The sequence below is a fragment of the Anomaloglossus baeobatrachus genome, chromosome 7 (assembly GCF_048569485.1).
Source record: "Anomaloglossus baeobatrachus isolate aAnoBae1 chromosome 7, aAnoBae1.hap1, whole genome shotgun sequence".
NCBI lineage: Eukaryota > Metazoa > Chordata > Amphibia > Anura > Aromobatidae > Anomaloglossus > Anomaloglossus baeobatrachus.
Window position 1 is genome coordinate 225,099,270 of NC_134359.1, and position 22,806 is coordinate 225,122,075.

General features: G+C 41.5%; 1 protein-coding gene across 6 annotated transcripts in view; it reads left to right on the top strand.

The window, feature by feature from the left end:
• The window catches only part of CLEC16A (C-type lectin domain containing 16A), a 429,136-nt gene that overhangs the window by 220,920 nt on the left and 185,410 nt on the right, over window positions 1-22,806 (top strand). For all 6 annotated transcript variants that reach the window (XM_075317924.1, XM_075317919.1, XM_075317920.1 and 3 more), the window contains exon 18: window positions 6,911-7,031. In XM_075317924.1, the coding sequence (XP_075174039.1) occupies window positions 6,911-7,031 (121 nt within the window). The remainder of the gene's footprint in view (window positions 1-6,910; window positions 7,032-22,806) is intronic.

Consider the following 22,806-nt stretch of genomic DNA (forward strand, 5'->3'; position numbering starts at 1 on the left):
CAGGGGCTCTTTGTCTCTCTAGCAATCTTTTGAGCTGCTCTCACAGAAATTTTGCTTGGTCTTCCAGACTGTATGTTGACTTCCACTGTTTTTGCAAACTGCCATTTCTTTCTTACATTTCAAACTGAGGATAAGGCAACTTGAAAACTTGTTATAGAGTTCACCTTCTTTGTGGGCCTCCACCATTTTCATTTTCAGAGTGCTAGGCAGCGACTTAGAAGAATCCATAGGTGCTGTTTTTTGGCAAGAGGTTAGAGGCGGCTGAGTTTTTATAAAGCTGTGAAATTTGCATCACATGGTCTTTCCTTATGATGGTACTGAACAAGCCACAATCCTAACAGGATAATTAAGGTCTGAAACCTTGGTCATAGTTATCTGAGCACACAAATCTCCAAGGGTGTCCAAGCGTCTTCATCAGCCAATTTTTCCTTTTTTGTTAATTTTAAAATGTAAAAGAAGAAAATAATGTTTTTATGCCTAAAATGCAAAACAAATGTGTCAGCTTGATTTTTATGTCTTTTATAGATTATTTCATCAACTTGCTTAACTGTTCACAATAACTGTAATTTTGACCAGGGGAGTCCAATCTTTAGCATGCCACAGTACTGCAACCCCCCATAGTTCTCTATATAGTAGAATGCACAGCCCATAGTCCTCCATATTGCAAATAATGCACCCCTTAGTCCTCCATTTAATATGATGCACCCTTCACAATCCTCCATATATAATGCACCCCTCATAGTCCTCCATATAGTGTAATGCACCTAAATGTAATATACAGCCCATAGTCCTCCATATAGTATAATGCACCTCCATATATATTGTGCAGCCCATAATCCTCCATATAGTATAATGCACTTCCCATAGTACTCCATATATTATAAGGCATAGCCCATAGTCATCCATGTATTATTATGGCCACATTGTACTCACTGATTTAAAATAAAATATATAAATACACTTCTCTCCTTGGTTCCCTGATGCTCCATTCTCAGCAAGGAGCATCTAAAGCTGTGTCTAAACTTAGGACAAAAGCCAAACTAGACATTCTATATGGAGACACATGTTTTGGACTGTTTGTCACTCATCAGTGCAAAACAAGAGGTCAGATTTGACTGGATAAGAGGCCTGTGATGGGGATCTAAGGGGTAACATCCTTGTGGAGAGTAATACACCTGATATGCTGGTGTGGGAAGTCTTAGCTCCCCATTAAAGTCCTCTCATCTAGTCAAATCAGGCCTCTAGCTTTGCACTGATGAGGGGGCAAACATCTTGAACCACGTATCTATCTTGGTTGACACCGAACTAGTCTCTTTTCCCATTTTGGTCCCATGATGGCTCTTCTAACTTTTTTCCTCTGAATTGCTAGAGTATTTTTGAGAAATATATACCTAGCCACAATCGTTCCGCCAGGCTCTAACTCATGATGCCCATAGTTTGGGCAGCATGAATCAAGTAGTAACAGGTTCCCTTTTTCCTTTTTATTGATAAATGGCATCTGTTGCTTGATGTGCTTTATTTAAATGAGCATTATAAGTCGGGGATACTGTTGAAACCAGGGACCATGTTCTGTTGAAAAATCTAGAAAGGGGGAGCTGAGAAAAGATAGATTGGTGAATGCCATAGGTGCTTTTAGGAAATGTTAAAACCATACGACATCTTTTACTTTCCTCAGTGAAAGATTTTAACACACCCTCCATAGGGAAGAAACATGATGGTGTTACCAGACGAGAGACATTGGTGTATGATTACCGAGGGTGAAATAGATTGATACCCCAGAGGTCAAAGAATTGGGTGGTTAGTAGAGTATGTGTACATGGAGTTTTATAAGCAGTCAAAGTTTTTTAGCGGAAGCCACTTCACTAAACATGCCTTCCTTAGATGGTTGAGTTTTTTGTGTATGGGAACTGTTATGAAAGGGGTTATTTTTGTAGTTTTTGGAAGTTTTTTTTAAACTGTTTTTGGAGCCTTTGATTGGGACAGTGCATAGCAGGAGTCGCTTGAAAAAAAATGGCGTGTACTTACTTTGCTCCTATCGGGCGTGTTTCAAAATATAGAAAAAAAATTGCTCAAAACACTAAACATCTGAATACAAAAATGGTTTTACAATGGAAATGAATGAGAAGTCTTTTCAATGTTTTTAAGTGATTTTCAGGCATTTCTTGGAGTGGACCTATACCAACAAACTCTGTGTACACATACCTTAACTTCATTGTGTGGGGTAGCGCATTCCAAAGACTAAGTGCAGCGTAAGAAAAATCTCAAAGGGAGGTTAAAATAATAGTTTTTTTTTAATCAGAGGTTGACATACCTCACGTGACAAGTTTGAGGTTTCTTAATGTCCACATAATTTAGTCAATTTAATGTATAAGATAAAAATGTATTTTCTCTGTTATGAATATTTGTGATTTGCACGATGAAAGAACATTTCTTACTGGCGAGATGAAATTGGGAGATTGTTTTTATCAGGTTCTTTATACTTTATATTGCACCACAATCTTCTTTTCTGCTCGACATCTTGGGCGTCTGTCTTGAGAACAGGTCCTCACTATTTTTTTTTCAAGGCTTCCTGTAAACTTCATATTACCTCACTGATTCAGTGTTGGGAAGCGGCTTAAATTGCTTACTCAGATCAAGTTATAGACCATGAATCTAGTCACTTTGCTCCAGAAGATTAAACATATTTTAATTTATTCTGTGTTTTACCGTAAATTGCTTTTCAATGACACGCAAAATTGAATCTGAAAAACAGGGAAAACAAATCCTAATGTTTCAGAAAGTACTGGAAAATCGACTGTTCCAGAAAATGTGGCTAATTTTTACTTCTGTCAAAGCACAATTGGCCGGCTATTGAATTAACGAAGACCAGGGGCCGTTAGTGAAGTTATCTGATTGTCTTTTCCGATACAAAGCACTTGGTAGAGTGCACAAAATATAGAGATACCAAGACTGTACATGCAGTGCAATAGACAGGATTTTTTATTTTCATTTCCTGTGAAATATAGATATAGATACACACAGATTGATTATACATACACAGTATATTTTATTTATTTATATATATATATATATATATATATATATATATATATATACATACACAGTATATTTTATTTATATATATATATATATATATATATATATATATATATATATATATATAAAATTTATTATACTGTGTGTATATGTGTGTGTATATATATATATATAATATATAAAATTACAGTACAGACCAAAAGTTTGGACACACCTTTTCATTCAAAGGGTTTTCTTTATTTTCATGACTCTAAAAATTGTAGAGTCATATTGAAGGCATCAAAACTATGAATTACCACATGTGTAATGAAATACTTAACAAAAAAGTGTGAAACAACTAAAAATATGTCTTCTATTCTAGGTTCTTCAAAGTAGTCCCCTTTGGTTTTGATTACTGCTTTGCACACTCTTGGCAATCTCTTGATGAGCTTCAAGAGACAGTCACCGGAAACGGTTTTCACTTCCCAGGTGTGCCCTGTCAGGTTTAATAAGTGGGATTTCTTGCCTTATAAATGGGGTTGGGACCATCAGTTGTGTTGTGCAGAAGTCTGGTGGATACACAGCTGATAGTCCTACTGAATAGACTGTTAGCTGCTTTTTTCTTGCCATAATACAAATTCTAAGTAAAGAAAAACGCGTGGCCATCATTACTTTAAGAAATGAAGGTCAGCCAGTCTCAAAAATTGGGAAAACTATGAAAGTGTCCCCAAGTGCAATGGCAAAAACCATCAAACGCTACAAAGAAACTAGCTCACATGGGGACCACCCCAGGAAAGGAAGACCAAGAGTCCCCTCTGCTGCAGAGGATAAGTTTATCCGAGTTACCAGCCTCAGAAATCGCAGGTTAACAGCAGCTCAGATTAGAGGCCAGGTCAATGCCACACAGAGTTCTAGCAGCAAACACATCTCTAGAACAACTGTTAAGAGGAGACTTTGTGCAGCAGGCCTTCATGGTAAAATAGCTGCTAGGAAACCACTCCTAAGGACAGGCAACAAGTAGAAGAGACTTGTTTGGGCTAAAGAACACAAGGAATGGACATTAGACCAGTGGAAATCTGTGCTTTGGTCTGATGAGTCCAAATTTGAGATTTTTGGATCCAACCACCGTGTCTCTCTGAAACGCAGAAAAGGTGAACGGATGGACTCTACATACCTGGTTCCCACCGTGAAGCATGGAGGAGGTGTGATGGTGTGGGGGTGCTTTGCTGGTGATACTGTTGGGGATTTATTCAAAATTGAAGGCATACTGAACCAGCATGGCTACCACAGCATCTTGCAGTGGCATGCTGTTCCATCCGGTTTGCGTTTAGTTGGACTATCATTTATTTTTCAACAGTACAATGACCCCAAACACACCTCTAGGCTGTGTAAGGGCTATTTGACTAAGAAGGAGAGTGATGGGGTGCTACGCCAGATTGCCTGGCCTTCACAGTTACCAGACCTGAACCCAATCGAGATGGTTTGGGGTGAGCTGGACCGCAGAGTGAAGGCAAAAGGGACAACAAGTGCTAAGCATCTCTGGGAACTCCTTCAAGACTGTTGGAAGACTATTTCTGGTGACTACCTCTGGAAGCTCATCAAGAGAATGCCAAGAGTGTTCAAAGTAGTAATGAAAGCAAAAGGTGGCTACTTTGAAGAACCTAGAATATAAGACATTTTCAGTTGTTTCACACTTTAAGAAGTATTTAATTCCACATGTGTTAATTCATAGTTTTGATGCCTTCAATGTGAATCTACAATTTTCAAAGTCATGAAAATAAAGAAAACTCTTTGAATGAGAAGGTGTGTCCAAACTTTTGGTATGTACTGTACATTGACAGAAAGCTGCTAATCATTGGTGAGTGCATGGTCGGACCAGGAGACTCAAGGCACCTAGTCCTGTGTGTTAAAACACTGATTTTATTGAAACAGCAAAACATTTTTAAGGGATTCCTGTAAAGTAAATACATTGAGATTAAAAATATTTCTGAATAATTTATAAGGAAAACCATTATATATACACTGTTATTTACTGTATTTTGTATCTTTTATTGATGCCAAAGTAAGCATATTTGTAACACTCCGCCTAGTTATTTCCAAGTAATCCAATTAGGATGGTGAGATATTTGCAAGTGATTTACCGTACTTTACAAATTATTATGTAAAATTTTAGCAGAGCTGAACACATCTGAGACAAATTAAAGGGAGAACAGGGTTTAATTTTTTCCAATGTACAAATCAGACTCTCTGCATTACAGTGAAAGATGTTGGAAACTATTATCCTTTATTATATTTTGCTTCATAAGAAATATAATTTTTTTTTTTAAGCGGTGATTAAGGCATAGGTGACACCTTTCAGTAATTGAAATTGTGATGGAAGATCTTGAAAGTGTGCAAAACATCTTCCGGAGATACTTCAATCATACAGCTAAAGCTAAAAGAATAATAATAATCTTTATTTCTGTAGCGTTTAACATATTCCGCAGCGCTTTACAACTCAGAGGTTCATATACAAAAAAACATTCATAAGGAACAGTTAAAGAAAATACAATAATTAAAGCAAAAATAATGACGCCCCTGCTTGTAAGCGCTTACAATCTACAATGAGCGAAGGTGGGGGTGACAAGGTACAAGTGCTGATTTACAATGATAGTCCAGCCATTTCGAAGAAATGGGAGATAGATAAGGCTGCATGAGCCAGTCGCCAGCCAATTTTGTGATACTTTTGGGTGTGGTGGAGAGTTATGTTCTGAGAAGTAGTGGAGTGGCTCTATATGAATTGACTTTGATTAGAGAGGGTGATAGGCCATCCTTAAAAGATGTGTTTTTAGGGACCGTTTGAAGCTGTGGAAGTTGTCGTTCGTCCTAGTTTCTTGGGGTAGAGCATTCCACAGCATTAGTGCATTTCGGCAGTGTCTTATAGCCAGGAGTGATAGGTTTGGATGAGTGTGGATATTAGTTGAAAATCTTTTGCGGAGTGTAGAGAGGGGGCAGGGTGATAGACAGAGATGAGGGTGGAGATGTAGGGGGGTGCTGCACTGTGAAGAGCTGTGTGGGTGAGAGCAAGCAATTTAAATTGGATACTATGATGTATGGTCAGCCAATGCAATGAACTGGCACAGAGCGCAAACATCCGAGTAACGATTAGCCAGATAGGTGACTCTGGCTGCTGCATTAAGGATGGACTGGAGAGGGGAAAGTCTAGTTAGGGGGAATCCAAATAATAGAGAATTACAGTAGTCAAGGCGGGAATGGATCAGGGCCACAGTGAGGGTTTTTGTAGTTTTGATGGTGAGAAAGGGGTAGATTCTAGAGATGTTCTTCTGGTGCAAGCGATAAGAGCAGGAGAGTGATTGTATATGGGAGGTGAAGGAGAGAAGTATCCATAACCGATTATGTGCATTGATCAGAATTTTATTAAATGTCCTCAAGTTCTTTTCTGCGCAGATGGCCTTATTAAGGCTGGCACTACACAGCAATGTTTAGGTTGTGATATCTCATCCAACATCACTTTTATTGGGATTTCTGACTTACCATCACTGTTGGCAAAAAGTCAACTTTGTTAAATGTTTCGCCATCGGTTGCAGGATGCGCATGACTTTACTCCCATAGAATTAAATGTCGGTTCATGCCACCTGTCTGCAATTTGCCTGCTTTTTTTTTCTAGCTCTTCTAAAATGGTCAAGAAACAGCAGGTTGCACAAATGTTTTTGGTCATGGTATTTGTCCAATGTATGTTTATGATGTAGCTAATTGGTACCTATTGGGACAATGCAAGTGTTTTACCATGTCGGCATATTGGTCAACTCCAGACATGACCTGTAGAATAATATTGTGTCTGAAAAGAACACTGATAACACATTTTCATGTACTATATCTTTTTCCTCCATTTCAGGCAATTAGAGTCTTTTTTATGTTGAGGTCGGTGTCTCTACAATTGCGGAAAGAGCCGGAGACTCAGCTGCCTTTGACCCGGGAGGAGGACCTGATAAAGACAGATGATGTTCTCGATCTCAGTGAGTACCATAGGATGAATACTCTAATGGGCATCCATGTGGAGCTCTTTAGCAGTTTTTGGAAAAGATGCCTTAGTATGTTTATAAAATCCTCCTTATAATTACTGTTTACGGGTTTCCAAGAATTTTGTTTTTATATACCTCATCATTTCAGGGAAATGCAGCCATTCCCACACCCTTTCTCACAATTAGGATATTTTAGAAACAGACTTTACAGTAATTGTGTTGAACTATGTAATTTACGTACACGCTCAGCTTATAATTTCTTATAAAGTGTGCTTCTACGATATTGGGAAATATCCTTTCTCCTAGAATCGGCAAATTACCAAGAGCCTGAGCCTTTAGAGTCTCTTCTGGATATAGTAGGAAGTTTGTAGAGTCTTTGTAGATGACCTAGTTCTTTTAATTCACCAAATTTACAAGCTCTAAAGCCAAAAACTTACAAGAACTTCTCCGAAAATGGCCAGATTTGATCCAGACATCTTCTATGCCTTTGTGCTGCTCTGATGCTGCAATGGCACAGCTGCCTCCTCTACAATCAGCATCAGAGAGTGCACAGTTTGGGATAGCGGTGCAACCATGTCACTTACCCGAATTGTCAATCATCAGGAGTTCACCACCTCACAACAAACAGGAAATCAGGAGACTGGGAAATGGTGCATGCCTGACAAAAAATCTGGAGACAACACTTTTGAAGGGCTTTTCCTTTACGTAGGATAAATCTTCATTCTTAGACCTGTGGAGGTTTGACTACATCCTTAGCGATCAGCTAATTGAAGGGGCCATGGAATATATGAATTCTACTGCAGCGCTATCCTTAAAGGAAACCGGTTACCAGTTTTTCAGCCTATAAGCTCAGCATACAGCATTCTTCTTACAGCATTCTAACAGGCTGTATATAAGAGTCCGGGCCGCTGTATAGAACATAAAAAGCACTTTATAATACTCACCTAACGGTCACACTGCAGTGGATTTGAGTCTGATGGTCATCTCCGTTGTCCTGTGCTGGCGCCGCCTATTTCGGCCATCTTTGTCGTCCTTGTTCTGTAGCCAGGGTGCAAAATGTGTCCTACGTCATCCACACTCGCTGGCATTGTGGTCCTGCGCAGGCGCACTTTGATCTGTCCTGAGCAGACCTCCCGGACAACGGAGACGCCCATCTGACCTAAATCCACCACAGCGCGACCGTCAGGTGAGTATTATAAAGTGTGTTTTACATTCTAAACAGCGGCCTGGGCTCTTATATACAGCATGTTAGAATGCTGTATATAAGACCCCACTGGTGGTGGCCATAGCTTATAGACCGAAAAACTGGTGACCGGTTCCCATTTAAATAAGAAAGGGCTTACCCTAACTTTCATGGCCACTACACAATGTATGGAATTGTGCCACTTCTGGTGTGCTGTGGCCTGTTCAATCAGCTGGATCTTTACCAATATGATGTTGTATAGATCTTTAATTATTAAAGATAAATAAATTCAAGTAGAATTATATTCTCAAATTTTACAAAAATCTGCATTCACCTTAATGAGAACTCATTGTAATTTGCTTTTGTGTGTGCAGATGCAGAAAAATGGTGGATGCTAGTCATAAAGGGTCATTTATAGGTTAAAACAAATCCTTCTATTCACCTCTCTGGCCACCGCTTTGGCCCCTCCGCTCCCTACCGTCACCTGTCTGGTTCTTGTTGCATCTTCTGATCCCCAATGCTCGCTCTAAAATTCCAGGGCCTCTCACATTGAACTGAAACTTCTGGCTCTGATGAGGTCCAGAAGGTTCACAAGTCACTATCATTTGCACACTTGCACAGAAAATGCGATAGAAAGTACTTATCAGCCCATCCACCATCTGTATCCAAATCCAAGCAGGGAAGGAAGATTGCACGGAAAAGAACTCCAGCTGGCCACCGGAGGAGACAAAGGTTATCAAAGGAAATTGGTATCCAGCAACCCAAAAAATAAAAGAAAGCTTTATTTCACCATTTCAAATCCAAAATAGAAAAAGAAAAAAATTAAAAATCCATAAGATAACTCGTTTCGGATTGTGCATGATTCTTAGTTCTTGCACAGAACCAACAGTGGCCTCATCAGAACTGGAAGTCCCGACTTATTGTTGGAGGCACGGGGAAGAGTAGATGCGACAAGGGCGTGTAATTGTGAGGAGTGGAGGGGCTGGGGAGGTAAGAAGTGTATAAGATTTTTTTTTTTTTTGCATAATAAGGACCGTTAAATTCGCAAAGATTTAATTTCTCTGTGAATCTAATTTCCCAGGAAAGACCACTTGAACAGGCAAATTAGAAGTTTTCCTGATTTGCAAATTTCTATTAGTAAAGTCACAAAAAAGCCTACATACAAAACAAAAGAGGGGCACCTAATGAATTCCTTTTTTTCTTACTAGGGAGCACTTTGCATTGATACTGTACGGTTTTTTTTTTTCCAGGCAGGCACCATTTTTCACTGCAGTGAGACATGGAAGGACATACTTAGTGCTGCCCCCTACCTTCTGTATACAGCATTTTCCATGTAAGAGTGAAGGAAGGTAGCACATTGCACAGAAGCTGAGATAGGCAAGCACGAATAGAGCACAGTATAACAAGATCTGGGTCCCCATACATTAAGAGATGACTAGCCTGCAGCTCTCACAATTTTTAGGGAATTGTGAATTGTAGACAGCTACTATAACTCCCATAGTCTCCAATGGAGAGCGTTGTATGTGTGCAGGGTCTCCTCCCTATAATAGGGATTGGAGGAAGAGAGTACCCCCCATTCTCCAGATACGTGGAGTCCAAGTGAAAGATCCTGCATCTTAGACATTCATAGCATGTTATTTTGATAAAAGATAAACCTCTCCAAAGATAAGACCTCTTAAAGGGAATCTGTCATGTTAAAAAATGCTAATAAAATTGGGTTAATCTGCAGGTTAATGGTGTTCTAAAGCTGAGCGGGTGCTGCACTGGAAGCCCGTCCATCGGGAGGAAATAATCTTTATTCCCGCTGGCAATCTCTGGCTTTCAGTTATTGAGGTGCAGCTTCATCACTGCTCTATATGCAGTGAGCAGCTGCTGTAACTAACCCCGACACTGACTGACAGCCTGCTCTGCATTGGTGCAGTGTCAAGTCGGCTGTTGGTCAATGTGCCAGGGCACGGTTAAAGCCGCCGCTCACTATGTACTAATCGATGACTAAATCCACACCTGCCGTGCCTCTGTGACTGAAAGCTGGAGGTTGCTGGGAGGAATAAAGTTAATTTTCTCCCAGTGCCTGGGATTTCAGTGTGATGGCCTCTCCGCTTTAGAACGTCATTAACTTGCAAGTTAACCCTATATCTGCAGGTTAATGTATTTTGACATGACAAGTTTCCTTAAGTTTTATTGTGGCCCTTAGAAATCAATAAATACGACAATGTGGCCCTCAGACTAGAAAATATTGTGCACACCTGCCCTGAGCTGTCTGCCTAAAAGAGAACAATATTCTCATACCAACAATGGAAGCCATGGTTTTATTTTTATTGATCACATTGCATGATCCCTATATAGCCAGAGATTATATAGCGAGACCCAGGGACCAGTTTTCTTTAAGCAGCAATTTTAAACCTCGTTAAATTAGTTTCTCCCTTTTAAGTAAAACTTGAGCAGATTTTACATTTAACAGACGAAGTGAAGCAACGGCCGCAGATGGCTTTGAAGATTTTCTGTAGAAGTAGACGCCTTTGTGGGATGTAGTTCTTGAGAATTTTGAACACACGCAATGTAATGTTCTGTTGACAGCAGGAAAAATATTATTCTAAAATAATCTATCATAGTTTATATAAAATATGATCATAGAACAGATATTTCTTGGGCCATTATTTATAGAAGAGCATCAAGCCCAAGAGCTACAGTGACCAGATGCCTACCATTTCCCGTCAGCCACGTTGGCACAGCTATAGCAGTAATGCACATCTATATTCCTACATTCATGGTTTTCATGCATTAGCATTTCACAACTGTCTCAACTGTCTCTCATTTGAGAGCGCAACAGTTTTGGGAGTGCCGTCAGTCTTTTTGACTCTATGAATGCATATTATAGTGGTGCTCGGACATGTCTTGTTCATTAAGCTCAGAGACACTCAGCAGTGACTTTGTGTTTTAGGGAATTATTCTCTCTCGAGCCATGACAGATATCCTAATCCCCTTTTGGAATGGAATTAATTGAATCCTGACAAACTGTATTGAGCCTTTTACACTTTCTCCAGGGCTATAGCATTTTGTAGAGTTGTTCCAATTACGTTATGGTATGGGTTATTATTGGGCACCTACGTCACTCTGATTGTTGGTGGTCTTTCATACACAGTAATGTTTGTACACTTATCGGCTTTTCTGTGCCAGCGCCTGGACCACCTATAGGATTCTACCTATACTATATGACGGGATTACACTGCCACACATCTATCATAGTCAATATGGTCTAACAGGCACTGATCTTGACCAAAATGTGATGGACTAATCACTTGCAGGAATTTCATTACTTGTATTCCTAAACGCCTGTTCACATAAGCCTATTTTATATCTGTGTGCTGTCTGTATACAAAACGGATAGCATAGAGACCACACAGAGACCAATGCAAATCAATCTGCTGGTTCAAATGAGCATTTTTACACATGAACTGGTGAGCCACCTATAAAAGATCACACCATGGACTAGTCTGATCCATTTTTCGCATCAGAGTCACCTTTGAAACTCATGGAGTGCGTGCCATATGGACACCATTTGTATGGTATTCATTTTTTTACAGCTCCGTTGCAACGATTAACATACAGAATAAACTGAATTTGACCTTTTATCTGTTTAAATTGTCGATCTAGAATACATTTGGCATACAGATATAAAAAAAACAATAAAATGTTGTAGAAAAAATGAACTGATGATTTTACATACACCTGTCCTAATGCAAAACAATCCTTCATTTCTACCAAGGTGAACAAATCCTTACATTGAAAAGGTAGCTTTTTATACAAGTGATTTGGATGATGGGTGATCTAGTTTTACAAATCATTACAAAAATAATGCCAAATAGTCACTAAAAGAGAAAAAAATTGAGCCCCCATTTAATGCCTTTCCACTCCATCGGTGCACCAGCGTTGTACCTTTGGTCCTCTTGGCAGTATATTCTACTTCACTGCTACAGGCAGGTAAACAGACAGTCACTGGGAGTGTAGTGCCCCACAGGACAGGTGGTTTACCTACTCGTTGCTGGGCCATTTCGGGTCAAATCAGGCGATGTCACGGGTGGCCTTGCCCGGTTCTGTTGCCCCGAGGCATATAGTAATTGGGGGAAGCGTGGTATTGGGAAAGGTTTGTCATGCTATGCGGCCCGGGAGTAGCCGCTGCTGCCGGGTTCCTCGCCGGGGCAGGTGTTACGGCAGCCGGGATGGTGTCTCTTCCCACAGGCGGAGCGGGCCCCGGGTGGATGATGAGGGTTATAATGGCTGTTTGCGCCTAAGCGCTGTGCGGTGGCGCAGGTAAGGACGAGCCAAGACAGTCTCTGTGGGTTCAGGTTGTAGTTTACTTACAACTTTAGCTGCCAGCCCGGTCACACTGGTCAGTGTCGTGATGGGCTCAGGTCAATCCTGGATCCGCAAAAGGTCAGAACCGATCCGACAGTCTATGGGCCCTTCCTCACTGCGCTTTTTAGTGCGGGTCCCTGTGGTTTGAAGCACTTAGAGTCCCTTCCGTACTAGGTAGAGTACTGTTCCCTATGTCAGTATCCGGGATCCCTTTGAGTCTAACGATAATCGAGGCCCGGGAGTCCTATATTGCCTCTGGAAACTTGGGTGGTTGAAGAAACATGGAACTTCTCAGTCCAGCAGAATCTGGTGATGCAACGTAGAATTACACCACCCTAGGGTTCTGCACCCGGAACTGCGCTGGTCCCCAGGGGAACTGACATGGTATCCTCCTCAGCGACCATTAAACTCCTATGTCCCACGGGAGCTACCGGGAAAGACGTCTGCTCACTCTCCCTCCTGCTGGAGAACTCTGTAAACTGTGTGTGTGACTCCTAACTCCCCTTGGTGGCCGCACCTCCCTCCACCCCAGGTCCTAAGTTAGTGGATTGGGGCTTTTGTTGTGATGGCATCCTGTAAATGCCACACTGTTGGAACCCCTTTTGTAACCGAGCCTAGCCCAGTCCCCAATGGGGAAGGGGCAACCCATGTGTTTATGTGGTTTTGGATGATGAAACCGGTACCAACCTCCTTTTGGATATATGATCAGCACCACACCCTAAGTGGGGTGCAGTACCCTGTGGTGACCTGAGCCTCAGGGGCGCCGTTAATTATGCAGGCATAATTAAGTGTTATGAGTGTAGTCAAGTTCTGTTGCTGAAATAGGACATATTCTCAGTTATTGAGACTTTGGGATGGGGCAAATGTTTCATTAAATAGGATGGAATATGCTAAAATATGCTAAAGTATAAAAGAACCAGTTGCCATGAAAAAGAACTCTTGAACTTTTTAAGTGTAGCACTTTTGGGCGGTGGGCGTAGAAATAAGCTTTGTAAGAGAACGTGCCGACACGAATACTGTTAGCACAGGTAGGATCAGGCAGTGTCAGGGTGTACATGCAAACTGTGTTCTTGGCAAGGAAGAAGCGTGGCCTAGCATTACACCGAGCCCTTGGGCATATCAAGAGTACACCAAAGCGCCCTCATTTGCCTTTGAATTCAAAGCAATTTTCTTAGGCACTATACCGCAGGGCTAATATTATTTTTATATTGTCTAAGTTCCCTAAATTACTATGTAGCTAATTTGATATGCGTTCTGGAAGTGACAGACACCCTTTAAATAAAATCTCTTCCCTAACCACAAAAAAAAAACAAACAACCATAAAACTAAACGATCCATAAATTAATGGGCATGTTTCCCCCCGTTTTTAAGCCAATGATTGGCGGATGACATCTGTCACAGCAACCCACCAAAAATTAACACATTTGTTGGTTTTATTTTTTCTTATCTTGGGTTGAGCGCATATGAATATTGGGTGGGGACAGGTGGCTGATGTATATACTCTTTAGCCTGTTTGTTTAACATATAATACCATAGATATGGGGCACGCGGGATCTGAACGGAAGTTAATGATGTTCAGGTTATACATCTGTGATATCATTTTTTTAGGCATTCTACCACTATTGCCATTTTACTGTCCCAACCAAGTAATGAGCGCTTAGTGCCATCATGTCCTCCTGTGTTTTTTTTTTCCCTGTAAATATAGTAATTAAGGGAAAAAACCCTCTTCCAAACAGATTTCTTTTATGCCTAAATTTTATGTAAGGTATTGTGATACTTACTCTGTAGAATTCTGGAGAACAACTCTTAGCAGGAACTACCAACTACCCATATATACCCAAATCCGTTGCTTAACATGACCTCCATTAAATTTACGGTGGTGCTTGAAAGTTTGTGAATCCTTCCGAGTTCTCCACATTTTTACATGAAATTGCCCTAAAATTACTTCAGAATTTTAAGCAACTTCTAAAAGTAGGTAGAGAGAACAAAATCAAACCAATGCAGTGGGTGAAATAAGTATTGGACATGTCGCCAATTTTCTAAGTACCGGTAAATATAACTCTAAAGATACTATTAACATGACTTTCTCACCAGATTTCAGTTACAACCCATCAAATCCTCACAGGCAAAGAAATCAAACCGATAGCTCCATAAATTTATCGGTGTAATAAATAGAAATGACCCAGGGACAAAGTATTGAACACACTTACTGAAATTTATTTAAAGTATAACCATCGTTATAAATGTTATTTCTTAAATCAATAATACAAATGAAAATAAGCAACTTTGTAATATATCTTCTCAGACAAATCTTCTTCTTTCTCTGCCAGAATTGATCAGTCATTATCAAAATTCTCAATTCTGAGCTAAAACCTGTATTCAGTGAAGACTTTACCATCACTGAGATAGGAGATTGAAGCGGTTACTGATGAGATTCTATGTAGATAGAGGGAGGAGCTACAGGCAGAGGGAGGAGCTATAGGTAGAGCTCTGCTTCCTCTTCCCATAGTCATAGAATCTCATAATTTTTACTTCTGAATTATGGCCCCAACAGTGCCTTCTGTAACCAATGCCATCAGTATGTTTTGAAACAATAAGGTTGCAAGGGTCTTAAGACAATCACTGGTTTTACCCATTATGAGATGTTTCTTGTGTGGCACATTGTTAATGAGACATATTTCTATAGGCCATTAGTTGAACCAGCTGATATTATTTTTCACTAAGTGTCAGGATTGCTTTCTAATTACTGATAGATTAGTAGAGTAATTTCTGCTCACTCGAAAAAATTGGGTACTTGAAAAAAAAGAAGTCAAATTAAGGTAGATTATTTTTGGCACACCCTGGGTGAAGTCATAGGAGTCCAAGGATTAACATTTGCAATACAAGTCAACTTTTTATTTTTCAAACAGAATAATTGTAAAAAAGAATAATACAGATGTCCAGAGACCAACATTTCGGCCTTTTTTGGGCCTTTATCAAGGTGCTTATCTGGAGAGTCTATGTGCACAGTGTCTTTATAAAATCAGAGAAATGGCACACAGGTGGACTCCGTAGTTAGAAGCTTGTGGAAGATGTAGAGGGCTTTGAATAGAGGAATATGATGCAAAAGCATGGTCAGAACACTCAAGTGCCTCCAAAATTATTTTGACTCTGAATACCAGCTATCGGCTATACTGTGTAGACTAAAGGCCGCTTTACACGAAACGACATCGCTAACACGATGTCGTTGGGGTCACGGTATTCGTGACACACATCCGCCCTTGTTAGCGACGTTGTTGCGTGTGAAACGTACGAGCGACCGCTAACGAGCAAAAATACTCACCTTATCGTTGCTCGTTGACATGCTCCTCCATTCCCAAATATCGTTGCTGTTGCAGGATGCAGGCTGTTCGTCGTTCCTGCGGCAGCACACATCGCTATGTGTGACACCGCAGGAATGAGGAACCTAACCTTACCTGCGGCCGCCCGCAATGCGGAAGGAAGGAGGTGGGCGGGATGTTACGTCCCACTCCTCTCCGCCCCTCTGCTTCGATTGGGCGCCCTGTTAGTGACGTCGAACGAACTGCCCCCTTAGAAAGGAGGCGGTTCGCCGGTCACAGCGACGACGCTAGGCAGGTAAATATATGTGACGGGTCCGAGCGATTTTGTGCGCCACGGGCAGCGATTTGCCCGTGACACACAAACGACAGGGGGGGGTACGCATGCTAGCGATCTCGCTATCGAGATCGCAGCGCGTAAAGCGGCCTTAAGACAGAATGAACAGAGTCATCTTATTAGCAATAAATTCTATTGTATTTTAAAGAGGACTGGTCACCATGTCAAGAGTAGCCAGTCTTTGCTCTCATTTTACACTCGTTGCTGAGTATTCTGTTTTTTTTTTTGTTTTGTTTTGTTTTTTTTTGGTAAATTCGACAAAACGGTAAAGATATGTCCTTTGTATTCAGTGCTCATTTTTATGTTCTTTTGCAACGGGGCATTGCTCACAGGTATTAATGCAAAGCAGCCTGAATACACCCCCTTGGTGAAGATCATAAAAATTACCGTACTTCTGTAACTGGCGAATTTATATTGGAATACACAGGAGAGCAGCTGGAATAAAGAAAAAAAAAAAGACAAGACTTGGCCAATTTTGACCTGGTGGCAGGTCCTTTTTAAGCTTTTACTTATTTTCTGCCCCAGTAGAAATATTGGATCCTGAAAGCCACCTCTCACCACTGTTATTATCAAGAAACCTGACGAAATTTCTCAATGCTTTAAGGTATTGTTGAGAAAACTGCACACTTGTACTTGACTTAATTCAAGTTATAAGATACTACTGATTAATTTGAATTGATTACAGATAGCCAGTCAGGATCACTTAACAGAGTTTGCTCGGGCAGCTCCCTTATTAAGAATTTACTGGCAGTATGTCTGTAGCTAACTCAATTTAATACAATATGGTATGCAGTTTACTGAAATAAATTCAATCAGCTAAATCAAATGATAGAAATCAGAATTTCTGTTGGAACAGCACGTTCTAAATTTAGAAGACACAATTAAATGGATTTTTAAAATAGATACACAGCCACCTCATAGTGTAATGCTAAAGGAAACCTCTGCCAGGGAAGCACTTATCCCCTGCCTATGTCTTACTGTGGGACAACTGTGGCCTCCATAGAGGTGGTGGTTAGAAGGGTTGTCCAGGACTTTTAGCCTACATGGCCTATCCTCTTGGATAAGTCATCAATGTCTGATCAGTGGGGTTGGGACACTCTGCACTGGTGGCCGCAGCTGCTCAGTGGTGGAGCAGCACTGCACAGCTCCATCAACCGTGTAGTGGCATATCCACCCCGTATTCGAATCAATAGCTGGCCACTGCCATTATTCCATTGATGGAGCTGTGCAGCTCGGCAAATGAGCATTTCCCGCCTCCGGCCCCAGGGACAGCTGAGTGTTGCACCCACACCGATCAGGCATCAAAGACCCATCCTAAGGATAGGTAATGAATGTTTAAAGTCCGAGACAACTCCTTTAACTGTACTTTTTCCCAAAGACTTATTCTTAAGCAATCACTACGTCTATGTAATCAAAAGGGCGAATAACTTGAACTTTGGGGGCCATGCCTTTTTGTTAGCAGGTTTTCCCACTTTTTTTCTAGAGGATCACCCCACTCCACTGCAACCCCCCCCCACAGCGAGTGAGGTACACTACTGACTATAAGACACCCTCCCCCACACTTTCCTCCCAATTTTTACGCTTAATTGGTAAAATAGAAGATTCACCATTTACTCCAAAAATACCCTCCCATTAGTCTGTGTTGTGTATTCAAGGTACATTGTTTGTTGCATGCCTCAAAAAATAATAAAAGTAGAATTGGAAACAAAAAGTGGTAGTGTTCAGCTTCTGTAACCAAAAATAAAAGGAGTGTGATTGTAGAGGTGGGACGCTCTAGCTCTAGTGTTGGAATTTAGGTCTTTTTTACTCTGGGTCATTGACCTGATTGTGATCATTCCCAGAATTTCTAAAATATTTATGGTTCCAAAACCGGAGCTTGACATAAAAGAAGGTTCACTAGAGTAAAAGCTCCTTAGTTAATCATTTTTCAAGCTACTTTTTAATTATTTACATAAATTATCGTCCTGAATCGGTGAAAAGGATACAAATATTCTAACGATGATTCTGGAGATTAGTAGATTTTGATCTTGGCCTTTTAGTCAGTTTATTCCATAATAAAATATATTGATTGAATTGTAATTAATCTGTAACTGTACGAGGGTATAAAGTATGAATTTTATTTTACCTCCATTAATCAGCAATTTTTTTTGCGTATCATATTATACATTTTTTTTGTAGGACTAATTCATCAAGCAATTTTTGTACAAGTTTTAGTGTAAAACTGTTTTAAATGTTGCAAAATATTTTCACAACTGGAAGTCACTCCAAAATGTTGAAACTTTTTAGGCTTTTTTACACGTGTCCCGGCCAGCGCCGCCAAGTTGTTGAAAATTGTGCTGATCTTGGGCAGGGACAAGTGCGTCTGACAAAAAGTAATCAGTGCCATAAATTACAATACACATGTGCGCCAGCCCCAGTTTGGCATCCATTCAGAATGACGGGGCAAGGGAATTCAAAAATGCTGTGTTGGGTGCATTTTACTCCAAAGTTATTTTCTTCAAGATTGGTATACAAAATGGATTAGGGCCAGTAGGGCTTAAAGGGAACCAACCAGCAGGATTTTCATATATAAAGTAAAGCCAGTGCTATACTGGTGCTAGGATGCTGAATGTAAGCATAGCTTTTGTTCAGAGATTGGATATTTTATTTGAGAAATATGTGCAAGTAAAGTTCCAGCAATGCACTGCTATTTGATTGACAGGTGCAAGAGGAGGGGTATATGTAGGTTGGGTCTTGCTATTATTCCCTCCCCTGTTTGTCTGGTTGCACCAGAATTAACATCTATGATGGCGGCAGGGGAGGAAGGCCAGATAGGCAGACAGGGGTGGGAATAGATAGCTAGACCTGACCTACATATTCCCTTCCTGTTGCACCTGTCAATCAAATAGCAGTGCATTGCTTGAACTTTACTTGCACATATTTGTGAAATAAAACATCCAGTCTCTGAACAAAAGCTATGCTTACATTCAGCAGCCTAGCACCAGTATAGCACTGGCATTACTTTTATTTATGAAAATCCTGTTGGTTGGTTCCCTTTAAAGGGATGTCTATTTTTAGGAAAGTAGGCCTTAAACTGTATAAAATATATTATTAAATACTCACTTTGGGTTGATCACTGTTTTCCCTCTGCTGTTCTGGTCCTGGTGCTTTGATTATAGTTTTAACACCATGCCAGGAGTGTGTTAGTGAGCCCAGCGCCATCTGCCATCAATTTAATTGCAAAAGCCTTGAGCCCAGTATTTAAGGCTTTTGTAATACTGTAGCAACTTAGAAATATATATGGTATTTCATCTTAGCCATCAAAATACAGAACTTGTTCAACCTTTTTGTTTTCTTTTTAATCCCATGTTTCTGTTGTAAAAAAAACCTGCAGCACTAACATTTTAAAGGGAATGTGTCAGCAGTTTTTTGCTATGTAATCTGACATCAGCATGAAGTAAGGATAGAGACCCTTAGTTCAGTAATGTATCGCTTAGTTAATTGGGTGCAGCAGTTGTAAGGCCTAAGACACACGGCCTGAAAATCGGAGCGAGTGGAATGCGATAAAACATCGCATTCCACTCGGACCAATATTAGCCTATGTGCCAGCACCCATGAGCGATTATTTTCTCAGCCCTAACTCGACCGAGAAAACAATCACAGCGTGCTGCAGGTGTAATGCGATCCTTATTTCTCTTGTGACACCCTGGTTATACAAGGGTGTTACAGGGTTCTGCAATGCCTTTATCTTAGGTGCAGGGCCCACCCTCCTTGGTTCTGGGAGCCTTGACCCGGGGCACTGTACACCAGCACACACAATCCTAAACCACCTCACACCACAGTCTGCCAGCACACCAGTGGATAGGACCAGTTGAGAATGGGCCTACCCACCTAGGGGCTAGACAAGATGGTAGGAGGGATATAGTGAGGCGTTGAGGAAGTAGCAGGGAGTTAAGTGGTGACTCTCAAGAGGAGAGGACACTGAGTTGGAGCTCCCAGTGAGGGGTTGTAGTCCCTAGAAGACGGCTAGGTTGCAGACAGGTGTTCCGGGACCACAGGAGTCAGAGACCTGGTCGCGTGGGACTGGATTCGTGGTCCAGTAACCGGTCCAGGACTGAGCACGGCAGGGTACATGGACCCTAGGTCGGGGAGAAGCTGCATGCAACACGGCAATTAGCCTGAAGCGAGTAGAGTCTTCATGTTCTAGTCCCATGTGCCCAAAGATTGGCAGCGCCAGCACACCGAGGGGGATAGGCTTCCCAAATAACGTCCAGAAAATCCCACGTATCCTACAGCCCCGACCCTACTGCCTGCCCTGCGACCCACACAGCGCTCCCCAGCATGATCCTCCCAAGTCCCGGGGCCTCCCTACCTGCGGAGGGAATCACCACCAGGCTGCCCCAACACTATCAGCCCCGGAACTCCATTGGCAGCGGCGGTACTCCCCGTTACCGCAACCCGCAGGTGGCGTCACGAACTCTCCCCTGTATATATCCCCTTTTTATTCTGGATTGTCCACTAGGCCCCCGGGTCCGGGTCCCTCGAGCCACGACCATCCCCGGATTCAAGCAGTCCGAGCACTCAGGGGGGCGGTACACTCTCGCACCCATTCAAGTCTATGGGGCAAAAGTAAAATCGCAATGCACTCGCATTACACAGGTGTAATGCGAAATGCGAGTGCACAGCGAGAATGGCAGTAGCCGGCAACGGAGGAGAGAGGGAGAGAAATCCTTCCCTCCCCTCCTCAGTGCCGGCCCTCCCCTCCTCAGTGCTGGCCCGCCCCCCGCAGCTGTGGTTCGATCGCATGATTGGACCTCAGTCACAGTGACACTCGCATGACACTTGGTTCCCGCTGTGCTGTCAGCGTGAGCCGAGTGTCATGCGAGGATTGCATTAGTCCCCCGTGTGGCCCCGGCCTAATAGTCACAATTTTCTCTGTTGCAGATCTAACCGAGCTCAGTTCTTGAGCTGTGTGTAACCCACCCACACCATAGCTTTCTGTGCTCATTATATAGTGGAGAGCTGCCAATCAGTGCTGGGGTCTTGGTTGGACTAGGAGGCAAGAGGCAATTTAGCCTGTAGGGATAATGATAAAACATTTATTGTATTGAAACAGCAAAACATCGCTCACTGTAATCAGACTCTCTGCTCCTACATTGTGCTACTGTCAGATTACATGGCAAAAACCTGCTGACAGATTCCCTTTAAATTATTTCTGCTTTTATCAGCATTTTATTGCTTAAGTGTAACCAGATAGTTAACTCATATCTGACACCAAATTTCACAGCACAAACTTGAACTGGATTAAAAAAATATTCATTTCATTATAAGGATTGTATAGCCTTTCTTATGATTTTCAAAGGAAGTCCCCCAGCCTCATCAGGTCTAAGCTGTATTTCATAATGTATGCTGTTTGTATTCTGACCTCTAGTGCCTGATTAACGTTAAGTTTGAAAGTACTGTAGTTTGCTTTACTTTTTTGTACAGGCTAAACAATATTTGTGGCAGTTTTTCCATGTATGTGCATATTTGGCATTTTGCGAGCTCTCCCTGGAAAGTAAAACCATATTGTACCACTCCATTGCTAAATATGAGACCTGTGATCTTGGCTTCCCTGGGATCTGTCAATTTAAAGTTTGCACACAAGCCAATTGGAAATCCAAATAGAAATTTTTCCTCCTTATTCCTTACAGAAAGTTTCCAATATCGCGTTCAGGGTTTATCCAACTAATTACAGCTCTGTTTCTATAACACCATAGTTTTAGGCTTACAGCACCTTACCCTAAAGTAGTAATGTAATCCTTTCGTTGTAAGTGACCAATGTGGTTTGTTTTTTTCTGCCGAATGTATCCATTTCGAGACCTAGTTTCCTTCTTTGGAAGAGTGAAATTGGCCCTGAGGCTTGTAAGAGGATAAATATCAAAACTGTACAGTATTTAACGCTTCAACTTGTCATCTCATTGCAGATAAGACCTGTTTTATGTCACTTCTATGTTTGTTTTTTTTTATGTTTCATGTTTATTCTGCAAGAATGAACAGTCTGAGTGTTGTGTTAGCGGGAATCTGGCTATAGGAACTTTCAGAGTAGCATGATGTAGGGGCAGAGACCCAGATTCCAGCTTACTGGGCTACTTGCTACAGTTTTGATAGAATCAAAGTCTTATCTGCTGTAATCTACAGTGGAACCTTGGTTTACGAGAACAATCCGTTCTGGGAGTGTGCTTGTTAACCAAGTTACTTGTCTAGCAAAGCAAGATTTCCCATAGGAAATAATGCAAGCTCAGACAATTCGTTCCACAACTTGTTCAATGTCCCATCCTTGGTCCCCTATTGTGCCATTCCACACACGCACACGCACGCACACACACGCACACAAACACACAAGCATGCACGCACACGCACATATTATGCTCACCTTACCTTCCATTCCATCGCCGGCCTCAAGGTTCTTGTAGTTCACCGGTACAGGATGTGTATCGGGTAACCATCGAGACCGATGCCGGAACTTCCGCTGCCAGAGCACTGACATCAAAGGCAGGATGCGCTTACCTCTGATTGGCCAGTGCGCTGCCTTTGAGCCGCAATGGTTACCCGATA